Source organism: Trachymyrmex cornetzi, unplaced genomic scaffold, assembly GCF_001594075.2.
Source record: "Trachymyrmex cornetzi isolate Tcor2-1 unplaced genomic scaffold, Tcor1.1 scaffold99, whole genome shotgun sequence".
NCBI lineage: Eukaryota > Metazoa > Arthropoda > Insecta > Hymenoptera > Formicidae > Trachymyrmex > Trachymyrmex cornetzi.
The window spans coordinates 4,105,516-4,120,669 of record NW_017300343.1 but is presented as its reverse complement, the minus strand read 5'-3'; the positions used below and the strand labels follow the sequence as shown (position 1 = coordinate 4,120,669).

The window sequence follows — 15,154 nt, the reverse complement described above, 5'->3', positions numbered from 1 at the left end:
CTCTCTCTCTCTCTCTCTCTCTCTCTCTCTCTCTCTCTCTCTCTCCCCCTCTCCCTCTCCCCCTCTCCTCCTCTCTATCTCTCTCTTTCTCTCCTATGGCAACCTTAGATCTTTCTACGAGACTGAAAATATGTCAGCTCTGTTTACTACTCTCGACGAGCTATATCCTTTCTTAACTCTTCTGTAAAAGGTATGCCTTCTTCTTCAGTATTTCTCACATACGTACAGTACTTACTATCAATCGAAAACTTGCATTAATCCTCAGAGGACAGTTTTATTAATTGCTAATGCATTATTGTTGGAATTTTGTTTTTATTTATTTCTGTAAGGGCATAGGTCATGTCTGTCTTATTCATTCATGAAAACTCTTTTCTTTTAAAAGTGATATTAATACATTGTGATTAAAGAGAAGAAAAAGGCCGATGTGAAGTTGGCACCCCATTTTGAAAAAATCGATATTTTATACACAGTTCCATTTGCACCCACAATAGTTCTACAGTTCCTGCTAAGTTTTAACAATAGTTCCGCTGTTTTAGCTAAAAAAAATAAAATTTATAAATGAGGTGCCAACTTCGCATGGCACCCCAAGTATCGCAAAAATTAATTTTTATCACGAAATTCTAAAGTTCTCGAAGAGTTCTACAGTTCCTGATAGGTTAACAACTTTAAAAAATTGTTTAAAAATACTTAGAGGCCGGAATTGTCGCTGAAACCTATCAGGAACTGTAGAACTCTTCGAGAACTTTAGAATTTCGTGATAAAAATTAATTTTTGCGATATTTGGGGTTCCACGCGAAGTTGGCATCCCATTTATAAAATTTTTTTTTTTAGCTAAATCAGCGGAACTATTGTTAAAACTTAGCAGAAACTGTAGAACTATTGTGGGTGTAAACGGAACTGTGTATAAAATATCGATTTTTTCAAAATGGAATGCCAACTTCACACCGGCAAGAGAAAGTACAAATGATACAAATGACATTTATTCTATTATAGGAAAAACAAGGCACGTACATATGGCTGATATTTACTTCTTATACAGCACTAGCTGTACATTACAAATAATTTTTATACATCTATAAAGTTAGCAAAACCGATTAAAATTCTACATCAAATTTAAATCAATATTTAAATTTATAACATAAAATCGTAGAAATTCAAAACAGCGTAAATATGTTATTAATTTTGTAATTTTTAAAACAATTTTTCCGGAAGACGAAATCTCGTGAGAGTTTGATTCCACACACTTTTACTTATTCTATTTCATAAGATATGTGGGAGAAACGTAGAAGAATCGAGAGAGGAACAGCTCATTGTGTCGCTTACACATGAGAAACCAATTTCTTACTCTTCAATTGCGTTACTAATTATGAATTCATGTAGGTCATTTTTTAGTATTATTTTGATCGCCTCCGATAATTTGTGCATATAATTGAAGCGTATTACACTATTAAATTTTATAGGGTCAAATTAACTTAATGTGAGTCGCCACTGCTCCTACTCAATAATATCGTTATTTTTTACTAAAACAATGGTTATATTTGACACTATACAGTATCAATTTAACATTATATAGTGTCAAATTTAATTATCATTTTAGTTAAAAATAACGATATATTTAGTAGGAGCAGTGGCGGCTCACATTAAGTTAATTTGACCCTATAAAATTTAACAGTGATTAGATTTTTATTTATTTATGTATTTCTTTCAATATGCATAATAATTTCATTACATTGTTTTATTAGAGGTTTAGTTTTTAGTAACCAATTATATTATGGTACATCGAATTATACGCTCTGCTCTAAAAATATAGGTCGCGTAGGTCGAAATAGCTACTTCTCTATCAAAGATTGTCGAATAGAAATAGTGTTTCCGGTAACGCGAAGGAGAGAACGCGATGAGGAGAACGAAGTTCAAGGACATCGAGCCCGGATTCCTCTCATCTCATCGTCGCCTGTCAAGCCCTTCGACGGACGGAAATTAATATGCTTGGCCCTCCTGTGACACAATGTTGCAAACGATGCGATCGGCGCATACCTGCCTACCCCGGCGTTCATCGATCGGCGCGCATGAGATATGACGACATTGTGACTTTACCCGTGTCCTGACGAAGTCGCAAATTCACGTTATCGATCGTCGACGATGTCAGCGAGCTGGCCGGTTGGTCGGCCGGCTGGCCTCAAAGATATTTTCGTCCTCTTATTTGGATGCGTACGCCAGTATTGTACGCGCGATGATCCTTCGAGAGCCGGTGCACGTCATACGAATTCGGACTTGGTACACAGATGATTCTTCCACACAGATATACAACACACACGAAGATTCGAAATGTAAATCGAGCTGTTTTTTACCAAATTCTTCATCATTTTGCTTTAAGAAATTTCAGATGAGATTTGCAGTTGCAGTCATCCATTTTATTGTTGACGAAATCGATGTTCATTCCTATCCAATGTAGATTAACTTTACTCTCGATTTAATTTAATGTTTAGAACGAAAAAAAGATAAAAAGTAAGTTAAACCAAGATTAAAGTTAATCTGCAATATCTACATTGAATATAAATAGGTAGAAACCCAGAAAACAATTTAGACCAAAAGTCCGAATTCAGAATATAAATGTTTTATAAGGTGTCTAAAAGGCGTCTTAAGGCCATATTCATAATCTGATCTTATTTTAAGGCTGCCTTAAATGCTAATGTGGCTTTCTGATTGGTTCATGACATCTTAAGACTGTACTTAAGACAGTCTTAAATATAAGAATCGACTATGAATACCTGCCTTAAAAACACTTTTGCGAGAACTGTCTAAAAGATGTTTAAAAGATGATCTTATAAGACACGTTATATCCCGATTTTGGACTTCATGGTGAGAATGTACATAAATCGAATTTCTTCACGAGCTTAATATCAAATTTCAAGGAGTCAGATTTTTATTTTACTCCCCGACCTTTCTACTTTTTCTCTCCCGAAGATTAAATCGCCGAACGCTTCAGCCGAGACAGGTCTCGATATCCTCGTCACGAAGAGACTCTTTCAAGTTGCTCCAAGTCTTCGTGAACGGGAACGTCGGTCAGGCATCCCGGGACACTTCGTACAAGCGATACGACAGAGAGCTATTAACGATTGATGGGAACAGTTTGCCGTGGCTCCTATGGCATGTGCATCGGATATTATTATTATACGAAGCGCGATGTCGATCTTGGACGGTGGAAACCGCGATGTCTCGTAGCGCCTGCCGTTGAAGTGATAGTGTCGTGGTGGATGAGGAAATAAAGGCTGTCCTAAGCACCGTGGATATGTATCCTATTGTCCCCGCGTAGCCGTTACACGAAATTACAGTACACCTTTTGAACGGTTTACGGAATCCGTGGCGACGCGGGTCGTTATTAAGCCGTGGAATGCCGGCGCTTCGACTTCCTTTCTCTCTCTCCCTCGCGGAAAATACATTTCGCTCCGATGAAACTATTATTTGTACCGCCTGACTTAGGCTCGGAATGAACGATGAAAGCGGTGTAATTAAGTTTTCCCGCAGGAACTTAGCGTTCGTTTGCACCACGACAAGAAGTTATCTTTCATCATTCTTATTTCTCACTTTTATTGACGCACCGTAAAAAATCGATGAGAAATGGGGAAGCAATAAAGAGCGCTAAATGAGCTAAATTAGATAAATTAGATGCAGAATTGGAGAATTGTACAATAACGTATAAATATTGTACTGATTCTGAATTATTGAAACTCATAGAGTGTCTTTAATTAATTAGCATTTTATTAACTTGCGTTCAACAAATTAATTCTATGTCTTTTTAGTTTCTTATATTTTAAGGAGATATATTTTGTTGCTGCCTCGAGAGTTTTGTGTATTTCTGTTTAGGAATATCTAATGCTGTAAAAAGTAAATGGTTGAAATTAGCATGAATAATTATTCAAATCATATCTTAGCGAGAAATTATTTACCAACAGATGCGAGAAATACGAGAAAATTTCTTGTATAATGATAAATTAAAAATATATTTTTGTAGAATATATTTTTTTGTACACTGAAAAAAAATATAGTCAATTTTAATAAATATTTAGTTGAATACTGTCAACTAAATATTTATTAAATATAAAGATATTTGATACAAGAAATGTTAATTTGATTTAACAATCATTTTTTTTACTAAACAAATATTTATTTACTGTAAGTAAATATTTAGTTGTATTGAATTAAATGTTTATTAAAATTGACTATATTTTTTTTTAGTGTGCGAAACTTTGTTTCTGAGAAAATCACTTTTAGAAAAAAAAATGTATATAGATATTCGGTTATTTCTTATTTATTGTTGTATGTATCGAGTGATAAAATGTCCTTAAGGTCCTTGACCTGGCGCATGGCTCCCACGATGAAGTCGGTTATTAATTGGGCGACGTCGACCCCTCATAGCGAAGCGATAGCATTCCATTCGATAAACACGACCGGTACAAGTTTGGCCTGAAAATTCCAGTTTCAAATTGCTGGCCATTTTTAATTTTAATTCCTAGAGCAGCTACGTCGGATTAAGCGGATGTTCATGAATATTATTACAAGAAAATCGCATATACCCAGACAGCAAAAAGTACAAAATCGGGACATAAGACGTATTAAATATATCTAAGTCGTTTTCTAGGCGGCTTTAAGGTATCTCTCATGTCTCGTTTTTAGACATGCGTGTTGTCTAGGTTAAAACGACGTGAAAACGACTTACAAATCGCGATCGATTGTCAATTATAATATCTCCTACGATATTCGTCCACGTCATGTCACATTTGCAAATTATTTAATACCTTTTACTTTTAAGGTAAGAAAATTTGATTTCATCATAAGTCATTTCTATCTACGTAATTGCGAATTGCACGTCCGAGAGTAAGAGGAGAAGGAAACGTGAAGAATCCCTTCTATCTCTTACATTCACACATAATTTCAGCAGTGACGCGAGCAGAGAAGTGAATTAATGCGCCGAGAATTACGAATTCAGAATTAACTCGAATACTTGCTACTGAGATCGGAACCAGTTCGCGGTTCCGGAGCTAATAAACAAACGGCGTCGAGAAATTCATTAAAATCCTCTCGGGGGAAATGGCTTAATTAATTAATTAAAAAAGTACAATCCCTCGATTGTGTGAGAGAGACCCTGCATGGAGATGTATGGAACGTGCGCGCGCGCGCGCGCGTAATAACCGGGTAATAATTACATTGCAATAACGGCTACATAGTTGCAACTGCACGCTCTCGTCGCTCACGAATGCGGCCAGTAACCGCGAGGCGTAAAGCAGCCATTAGTAGATACACATCGCGGAATTTGAAATTCCACGCGAGCGGGGCGGCCATGCGGGAAGCGGAAAATCGCGCGATAATCGTGCCGGTTATGGTACGCGTCTTCGATTTACGAATCTCTTAACTCTCGATAATTACCGCTCGTTATGCGCAAGTATGCAAGCACGAACGATTATAGCGTTGCGTTGCGTATGATTAAAAAAAAAAAAAAATGGAGTTATCATATCGATTTTATTCGAGAGTAAACATTTAAAGCATCTGTTATCATCTACTATTTTAAAATTGCTTGCCATAATATCGAGCAGCTTTTATAATACAATATATACATACATCTCTTTAGTCAGATAACGAACCTGTAATAAAAACGAGTGAAAAAAAATATGATACAGTTAAGGCGATGCTTTCCTTAAGGAGAAATCATCGCAATTTATATTTCAGCTAAAATTTATTTGAAACTAACCTTCCAAATCGGAATTTCAAGCCGTAAACGAGGAACTCTTGAGAGTAGCATCGATTCGGTCTTTGCAGATAGCATCTTCCGCTTGTACTCTTACGTATATTTTCCACCTTTGATTCTCTTGGATTTCCCTCTATACATGTCGTACGGGAAACGCAGGAAGAAAAGCGACTATTAGTAGATACATATCTTATTGTCTCCGATCGTTATACAGAATTACGATGTACCCTTTAAGTTCTCGGTAAGACACGCAGTCGTCTGGATCGTCGTCGTCATCGTCGTGGGCCATGCGAGCCCCCACGAAGACACGTTATTAATCGGCCGATGTCAGTGGTTCGACCCCTCATAGAGAATCCATAAGACCTCGTTCGGTAAAAGGGACGGGGACCGCTCTCGAGCCGAGGAGTATCGTGGAGTATCGTGGAGTATCGGGCCTGTAGACGATGCATGCTTCGGCCACGTAGCGGGACAGGGGGAGGTGGAACGTAGAGGGGCGGTGCGGGGCCTCGGGCCAAGCTGGCGGAGCCAGGAGCGGCGCGGGGCGGGGCAGAGGAATGGGGCCCCAGAAGAATGGGACTCACTTCGTGCATGACCCAAAGAAACCCCCGCTGAGCGACTCGATCCGATCCGCTGATCCCCGACCGCGCTGACGCAGATACCATCTTTCCTTGCACTCCGAATGCTCCTCTCCGGGCGTTTCTTACCGCCCATATACCGCGCTCTCGCGCCGCACTCGAAGGAGCAGAGTGAGAAGCGAGAGAAAAGGAGCGGAAGAGGAAGAGAGAAAGAGAGAGAGATAGAGAGTGTATAGAGAAGAGAATGGAGAAAGGGGGTGGGATTGTAGCTGAGAGACAGCTATATGACCGCACTGATTTGTCTGCTTATTGTTGCCGTTGCCTCGCTCGTTGCTCGTTGTTTCCGCTCGCTCGCGACGATGACACCGAGTGTCGCTCTCATGGTGACAACAACGAAAGGAGAGAGAGAGAGGAAGAGAAATCGTATAACGCGCGAATTGACTGAGACTGAAGCCGAAGGTAGTTCCTTTCGGTGCCGTTCTCGATATACTGCACGCGGTGATTTCAACGCCGACGCAGGAAATGTCGCCTCCGATACTGATAGAGGAGAGTGTTATCCTAAATTGAGTTCCGTAAACTCAAGTATAACTACTTTTTATGTTCGAATTTTTGTACTAAGATTAAAAAATTGTCTCTTTTATTTATTATACATGATTTCTTTTGCGAGTTTAGACAAAATTTTTCATCGAGGCACTTAAGATTAATGATACCAAAATGGAAGAGAGAAAGACAAGATGAGAAAAACGAGCGACGTTGACGTAATCAGACTCAAGGTTGCGTTACATCCCGACGTTCTGCATTAATTAACTTAAAATTAGCGAATGCTAGAATTATTACGCTAGAATTATTATGTCTTTCTTGAAGTTATGCGTAATAGAGACTGGGAGAAAATGAGTTAATTTGGATTACTGTCATGTGACGTTGATGCAATCGATCTGATACGCCGGATTTGCAAAAGTTACGGGAATAAAAAGATTAATCTGACTCTGACAAATTAGAGTAGTAAATTTAAATGAATTATTGCCATTTAAAATTCTACATGTTTATCAAATAATTTATATACAATAAAATAAACGTCTATTTGCTTAACGAATAATGAGATACGAATAAAAAAGATAATAAATTCATGTATTACTTATAATAAGTATCCATAATAAATAAATATTATTTGTTTATTTAAATTATTATAAATACATATTTTTTAAATATAAATCGTATGATTTTATAACATGATTAATATAATTCGAAATGTGATTCGAATAAAAATGCAAGATAAAATCAGTAATTTTATTCACTGAACGATACGAAACTTTCGCTCCAAGTGATTGATATCTCTGGCTGAACGATCGATTTTCTTCTTAATGGCTTTTAAAACCCAGTTATAAAATTAAGAATCGAGAAATATAATTGATCGAAGAAAATCACAAAGTCCGTGAAAAGGCGCGTTACTCACGGGACACAGGCATTTTCGCCTCTCTGAGATAAGCGTCGGTTCGCTTAACACGAGCACCATGCATGGGTGGTAGACCGTTCACGCAACAATCAGTGCCGTTATCGCACCATTACGAGATAAGGCCAATCTTACGGATCGTGTGAACTATGTCGGGAAGTTAAGATACGTCGCGGCCATTTAACACGGGACTGTCGATAGCCACTATTAATGACGATATAGCAGGGCCCACCTATAATTACCGACGACGACGTGGTGGACCCGCTCCGACAGACTTTGCATAAATTTACCTCGTCGAGCAGCATACTTCGCTCTGCGTGTACAAGTGAATACATTAGGCGAACGAGGCCTGGACCCACCTTGTTATCGATATCTCTTATCGCGTCGATTTTTGGCAGTAATGTGGGCCAGTAATAATAATCATCGATTTAACATCGGATTTGTTGCGGGAGATACGTATCTATCTGAGAAAAAAAGAAGAATCCGGAAGCGTGATATCCGGTGACATTTAATACACAGTAAAAAATCGTGCGTCCATTTGTAGAATTTTTCTTGTGTTACCACATTTTGATTATTACTTCAATGTAAAATCAACATACAACTGATATGTTATTATTTTTGTAACATTTTGATGCGTTAGATTCATGTCACCTTTCTAACTTAACAATTGCGTATGTCAATTAAAAATGGTATATTATTTTGAGTGTTTTTAATACAATTGTTTCAATTAATCTATATATCTCAAAGTCGATTTAACATCTAAGAATTTTTTCATTCACATTATACGAACAAAAATGTTTTATTAACATTTTCTTACGAGTTACTGCAACTACCCTTCTATGTACTCTACTTATTTTAATTAGTTTTAAATCATCCCTAAAGTCAAAATAACAAATATAAATGTAAAGTATCGTGTCAATTATTTAACATTATACTAGTTCGTTAATAAATAACACAAGACGAATGAGTTACTTAAACTTAAAATTTAGAGTGGATCTCCTGGGACATGTAAAAAAATGTTAAAATTAACATTTTCTTTTTTACTGTGTACGGAAATAAGATAAAATTTTTCTGGAATGAAATTCTTTATTCGTTAACTAATCGTCTAAGTATATTCGATAGAAAAGGGCACTGTTAGAAACGTCGCCGTGAAAAGTTGCCGAGTTTTTGTTTCTTTATTTCATTAACGATAAACAATACATAATTCATCTCTCACATTATAAAGTCTGTTCCTCTTACATTCAATTGAAAGTCGTATAGGATGGCGTAACTCTAATATAACATGCGAATGATATCGATCGGCGACTAGGATCGCCTACGAACGTGACACGCGTGCATAAATTGCGTAAGTACATTCATCCGAGCGGAGATCGGTGTGCATCTGGGTTACACGGCGATTTATGGCGGCGGTAGGCACGGGGGATCGCGACTATTTATTTTCGCTTAATCCGCTACCCCCGGCTCTCTTCGGGCTCCGAGGGTCTCTCGATTTTTGTTTCGTCATCCCGAAACGTTGTTTTATCGGCGACGACGATGTAGGCGCGCCTAGATATCCGAAGAGCAATAATCGATGGTAACCACTTCATCAATGACAGGGGAGGGTTCGACTAATTACTGGGAAGACAGATGCGCGCCTTCGCGGATCGACCGTTATATAAAAGCTGCCTACCTGAGAAATGTCCGTGTATTTATTCGTCGGTCCGGATTATGTGTACACAAGGATTACCACGGCCGAGGTTACCTACGTCGAGCGGCCATAAAGGAAAAACAATTTGCACCTCTCTTCCGTGAAAGAGATGACTCACGCGAGAAAGTATTTTAATCGAGTCTATCGATTCCGCAATGGTACGCTGATGGGTATATCGAGACGCGTTCATCAATTACGTAAATATCGGGATTAGGAACCCTCTGTAGGTGTTTAAACTGTTCGCATCATTGATATCCCAATTTATGAATTTACACGGTGAGCAGTGGCTGACGTTATGAAGCTGTATTATGAAGCCTCTATGACTCTTTCAAGACATATATATATATATGTATAATACTTTTATTATAAAGCATATAAATACATAAGTATTATACATACATGTATAATTAGAATTGTATTTAAAAATATATATAATTATATCGTTATAGTTGTATACATATTTTTCTAATCGAAAATTACAAGTGTCTCTTCGCTATATTTAAATCTCTGTACATGCGAATGGTACATAGAAAGAATAAACATGATTCGTACATAGGATAGTTTAGCGCGGTTAAATACACACGGCAATTGATTTATCACTTCAGTACTGTTATTCCTGTATTATGCTTTTCCAATAGTTTACCGTTCTTCTCGCCGTTTTCGATATACTGGCTGCTGGTAGCCGCATAAACCTTGGAGCTGCTGACGTGACTGAGAATTTAATGAAATGAGACATGCACGAGCGGGATCGAAAAACTAACTTTCTCACGAGTCTTCGCATGCATACCGTGACTTCGACTCCGCAACGGCCTTCGTATGTTCCCTTCGGCTTTACACATAATTACGTCTCTGGCGTTAGCCAAATCGTCGCAAATTTCTTGTATCGAATATATGGCTCTCAACGTATTTCAAAATTAAGTTCATACATTTTTCTCTTGTGCTCGATCTGTATATGTTGTTGTTACCTACATAAATCCTGCCTTGAAAATGTATCAGATTCTCAGCTCTGAATTTCTTTTTCATCACACATTACTACGTGCTCTCAATCTAAAAATAATAAGCAAATGACATTTATCGTTAGATTGTGAAAAATTACAAGTATATTAAAAAAATTATATGAGCAATAAATTATGATATTTTTTTGCTACAACGAAACATATATAACAATTATATAAATGCAATAACTTATAATTATATAGAATAATTTTTAATTGATGTATATTATTCTACATTTTTTTTATTTTGTGTGACTTATATAAATATAACACAACTAAAAACTATAAATCTATGATATCTATCTTTCAATGTGTCTGCGATAGGAGTTATTACAAGGAGAAATTAATTACTTTTTTATTTTTTGCTGTAATAATATTGCGCTAAAAGTTTTAATGATATAAGAACTGGAAATTTTGACGATGACCAAGATAATCGATCTTGCGGGTGCGACCCAGATTGTTTTGATCGAAACGACGATACTTTCCCATGGTAACGTTTCCCGAACATTCCTCTCCATCTGACAATGCCGTCGGTACCGTCGAGTCATTGACGACTCAATCCGATTGGATCCGATCCGAGCGGAATGACCGATGACCCCCAGCGAGCCACTTCTAATCGTCATACCTTTTTCTTGCGGCAGGTACGCGTGACGGTGCTGGACAAGAACGACGTGGCACCAACGTGGGGCCCAGGTCCGTGGAAATTTAATATCTCCGAAGAGGCGCCGCCCAATACCATCATCACGGTTCTCGAGGCCCACGATCCGGATACCATCGGTACTCTGACTTACACTCTGGTGCCAAATCATCATCGTCCCGGCGATCGCGGCGAGTCCGCGGACGACGATGAGACGCAGGGCCAATTTAAACTGCATCCGACCACCGGCCAGCTCAGCCTCGCCGAGTCTCTCGACAGGGAGACGAAGGAGAGATACGTGCTCAAGGTGCGCGCCGACGATGGTCTGCAACACCGGGACATCGTGCTTCATATACAGGTGAGAGTGCGAGACTTGAGCGACGTGGCGTGTTAAGAGATACATTTTCTACACGGAGAAAATAAATTACGTAAAAAAATATATATTCCTCTTTACAACTTTATGTCGTGAAGTTGGACCACAACTATGTTATGATATTACTGTGAAAGAGAGAGACGCGGACAACCAATTATATTTTAATTAATATTAAAGAAATTGTTATTTTCTTTTACGACAAAAATATTAGCAAATTTAACTTGTTATTGAATAGTAGAATAGTAAATACATTCGTTGTTGCTATACTTTAATGATGGAATTGTAACGGAATAATTTTGCAGAGCTAATAAATTTTCAGAGTGTGAGATTGGAGATAACAAATATTCTTAACAAAAATCTTTGTCTATATTATAGTTGATAAAATTTACTAGACGTCTTAATTTTAATATACTGCGTCAGATTTTTTCTCCGTTCATATACGAGTGACGGTATATCCTACATTTTACGATTCTTACGTTGATTACTTTCTCACATACAGGCTGCTTTAATAATCATAGTCTATTTTTGGTAGAATTTCATTCTCACTGTGTCGATTGATCGCATCGATTTTTTTCTCTATAAAGCAAAGTGATTAAACCAGCGTAAGACTTATAGAAGTACCAAGCGGCCATTCTTTCTAAAAGCATCTTAAACTATCGAAAATGGCGTTTGTGGCCATTGGTAGGAGAGAAGAGTCGAACTGTAATTCACTAGTACGAAGAACAGACGATTGTTCCCAAGTATTGGAATGCTCGGTGCGAGCGAAGGGTCAAGTCGATAATGCATTAGACACGTCCCCGTGCCGAAAGGTCGTCGACAACTTCCTACTATAACTGTAACCTATTGCTTCATATCAACGATTCTCTTCGTAGTTAAATAATAACCCGGTACTCGTGATGGAATTCGGTCGTCGTACCAACGAACCAACTCGGCGACGTTGGCTAATTTCTCCTTGCTCGAAGGATCGTTGCGCGAATAACGAATCGTCCTGCAGGATGAAGGATCGAGAGAAAGAGAGAGAGAGAGAGAGAGACAGAGGCTAAGTAACTACAGCGATGAATTAATTTATGAGTGTACTTATACGGGATATCGTTATTACTGCGCGAGACCAATTACCGGTCAATTTAAAGGCAATCAATCTCTAACGGAATCGAGCCAGACAACACGATACGGTGTAGTGTAAAATTTACCCAGTCTAGGAGAAGAAATTTCTATCTAATAGTATAGATATATTTTCTTTTGTTTTACAATTAGATATGTAACTTAAACAGATATTGTCGTCGAAAATTCATGAATTTAATTCAAGAATAATATATTGTTGTTTACAAAAAAGAATATCTTTTTCAGAATAGGATATAAAAATAAATTGGTTTTTTCGTGATGTGGGAAAAATATTGGCGATGCCGATAAACTGATGACAAGATTTGATGTAACTTAAAAGAATTTGAGCCGTGTAAGCTTCACGCTACATGCTAGGTTGTTTCGCAGGGCGTGGGTAAAGGGTCGCGGACGGATCTGATATTTTTCAATTAATGGCCGGTAATCAGGCGAAAACGCCGGCGGGGCGAGAAAAGTCGGGGTGTACGGTTATAATGCCGTACGCATAAGTCAGCGCTGTCTATCGTAACGAGCGATCTCGAGCAGAACAATGTTGCGCTATTGCGTACCCGCGCAGGCATCACTCGGAAGATAAATCTACGATTGCCTGGCGACCCGCCACGCGGATTGCTCACACACTCGCTCTGCACGTGCATGCAACAATGGCACACCCGTTCCTCCGTAGTGAGAAAGATCGAATTCGTTTCTGCGTGATTGTGAAATGCCGTAAGAAAAATTGACCCTCGTACGAATCGATTGCGTTAGAATATCAGCGCGAGATAAATATAGACAGATAGAGAGAGAGAGAGAGAGAGAGAGAGAAGTATGATAAATAGTGTAACTATAGCAAAAGATCTTGAGATTTCAATCAAAATTTCTGATTAACGAGAAAATTTACGTAAATTTAGTCTTTAAATTTTGACGCCTATTCATATATTTGATATATATGTTACACTCGTTGAAATATTGAGTCAATATATGATATATCGATATAAAAAATTCATATATTTTTATTAATATGATATCATAAATATAGAAAAAGAATTAATTTTTTATCTAACACTCTCTAAAATCTTTAGAGTGGAATCTAATTCTAAAGAATCTTAAAAATTGACAATTGAGACTCTCTTTTTCAACACTGGTCCAGTTATCATCCTTTGTCACCCTTTAGAATTACATTACACTGCAAAGATTTTAGTAAGTACATTCTAGAATAAAAAATATGTACAAACAATATTAAAATAAGACAATATTAAGCCGGGACAGCTGAGGTAATATTTTTCGCAATAAATTTATTAACAGTTTCAATATAGTTCTAAAAGACTACAATATGATATATATGCAAGTACATATATAGTGTATATTAGTAATTCAAGATTGAATTATTTAAAGCAATGAAGATCCAGTTTCGACCGTAATAGGCATTTTTCTAGTATTAAAAAATCTGTATTTTAGAATTTTAGATTTTATAGAAAAAGGTTATCTTTTTCCTGTAGCATTAGCAATACTTAAATTAAATCAGTAATTGAAAAGTACCTATACACATTTATTCAGCACTTCCTCTGGCCCTTATAGGCGCGTGCTATTGCGAGGCGTGCTTGGTGACGCGCGGAGTGTATCGTGCGTCCCGCCTTATAATTCATTACTCGGTTCGGTCGAAACGATTCGTGGTGATAAAAAACGAGAGTTGGCTTGGGATCCGGTCGTCTAACGAAGCCTAAAGAGGGACTCCGACCACCGACACCGGGCCGGCCGCGCTGGGACCTCGTCGGAAACAATCGCAAAAATTATCCTTATGATGGGTAATGGCTGAAATTCTTTTAAAGACTTCGCTTTACCCGCCGCGTGCTCGCGCCGACTATTCTAAAGGTAGAAGGGAGAAGAAAAAAACAGAGAGAGAGAAAGAGAAGACGAATGTCAGATCCGGTCATAGCTCGACAGTTTCGGGGCTCCATGAAAGCGGACCACTCTCTATTGGTTAACCGTTGCGGAATTTGCCCCTTCTGGCCTCTTATATCTGGTTCTCTTGTCCTATCTTCTTGTTCCTTCTCTTCCTTCCTATCCTGTGTTCTCCTCTCGCTAACCTTAACCATTTCTTTCTCGATCGACCTTCCTGGATCCCTTAGACAACCTCTTCTTTTTTTCTACTTCACCCTCTTCTATTCTCCCTCCTGGTTTCCTCTTCTCGTTAAATCGTTCTCGCTTGAAATCGCGGAAGAATTAAGATATGATGGAATAACAATATGCATATATTAAATTAGAATATTTCCTTATTCCGGAAGTACAATTATTTGAGAAATAATTTAAGAACGGAGTTTGAAGCGAGTTAATTTCCGAAATGTTCTCTTATGTTTTTTACCCGTCAGGTTGTCATATTTATGAACTGAACGCCAAGGTGATCAATATTATGATATAATATACAATTATATGATATAATTATGTAATATTATATAGTATATAATTATGTGTCACATTTATTTATAAATAAAATACAATTGACTCATTTAAAAGAAGTTGGAAGTCTCTTTTGTGTATATAATACAATATTCTATGTATTATATTTTTTTATAAGTTAATCTTGCGCACTATTTTTTGC

The 15,154-nt window shown here is 37.7% G+C and overlaps 1 protein-coding gene across 1 annotated transcript in view; it reads left to right on the top strand.

Annotated features, from left to right (window-relative positions):
• ft (cadherin-related tumor suppressor fat) overlaps positions 1-15,154 on the top strand; it is a 110,345-nt gene that overhangs the window by 68,719 nt on the left and 26,472 nt on the right. Inside the window, exon 2 of the mRNA XM_018521686.1 lies at positions 11,092-11,445. Coding sequence (XP_018377188.1) covers positions 11,092-11,445 — 354 coding nt within the window. The remainder of the gene's footprint in view (positions 1-11,091; positions 11,446-15,154) is intronic.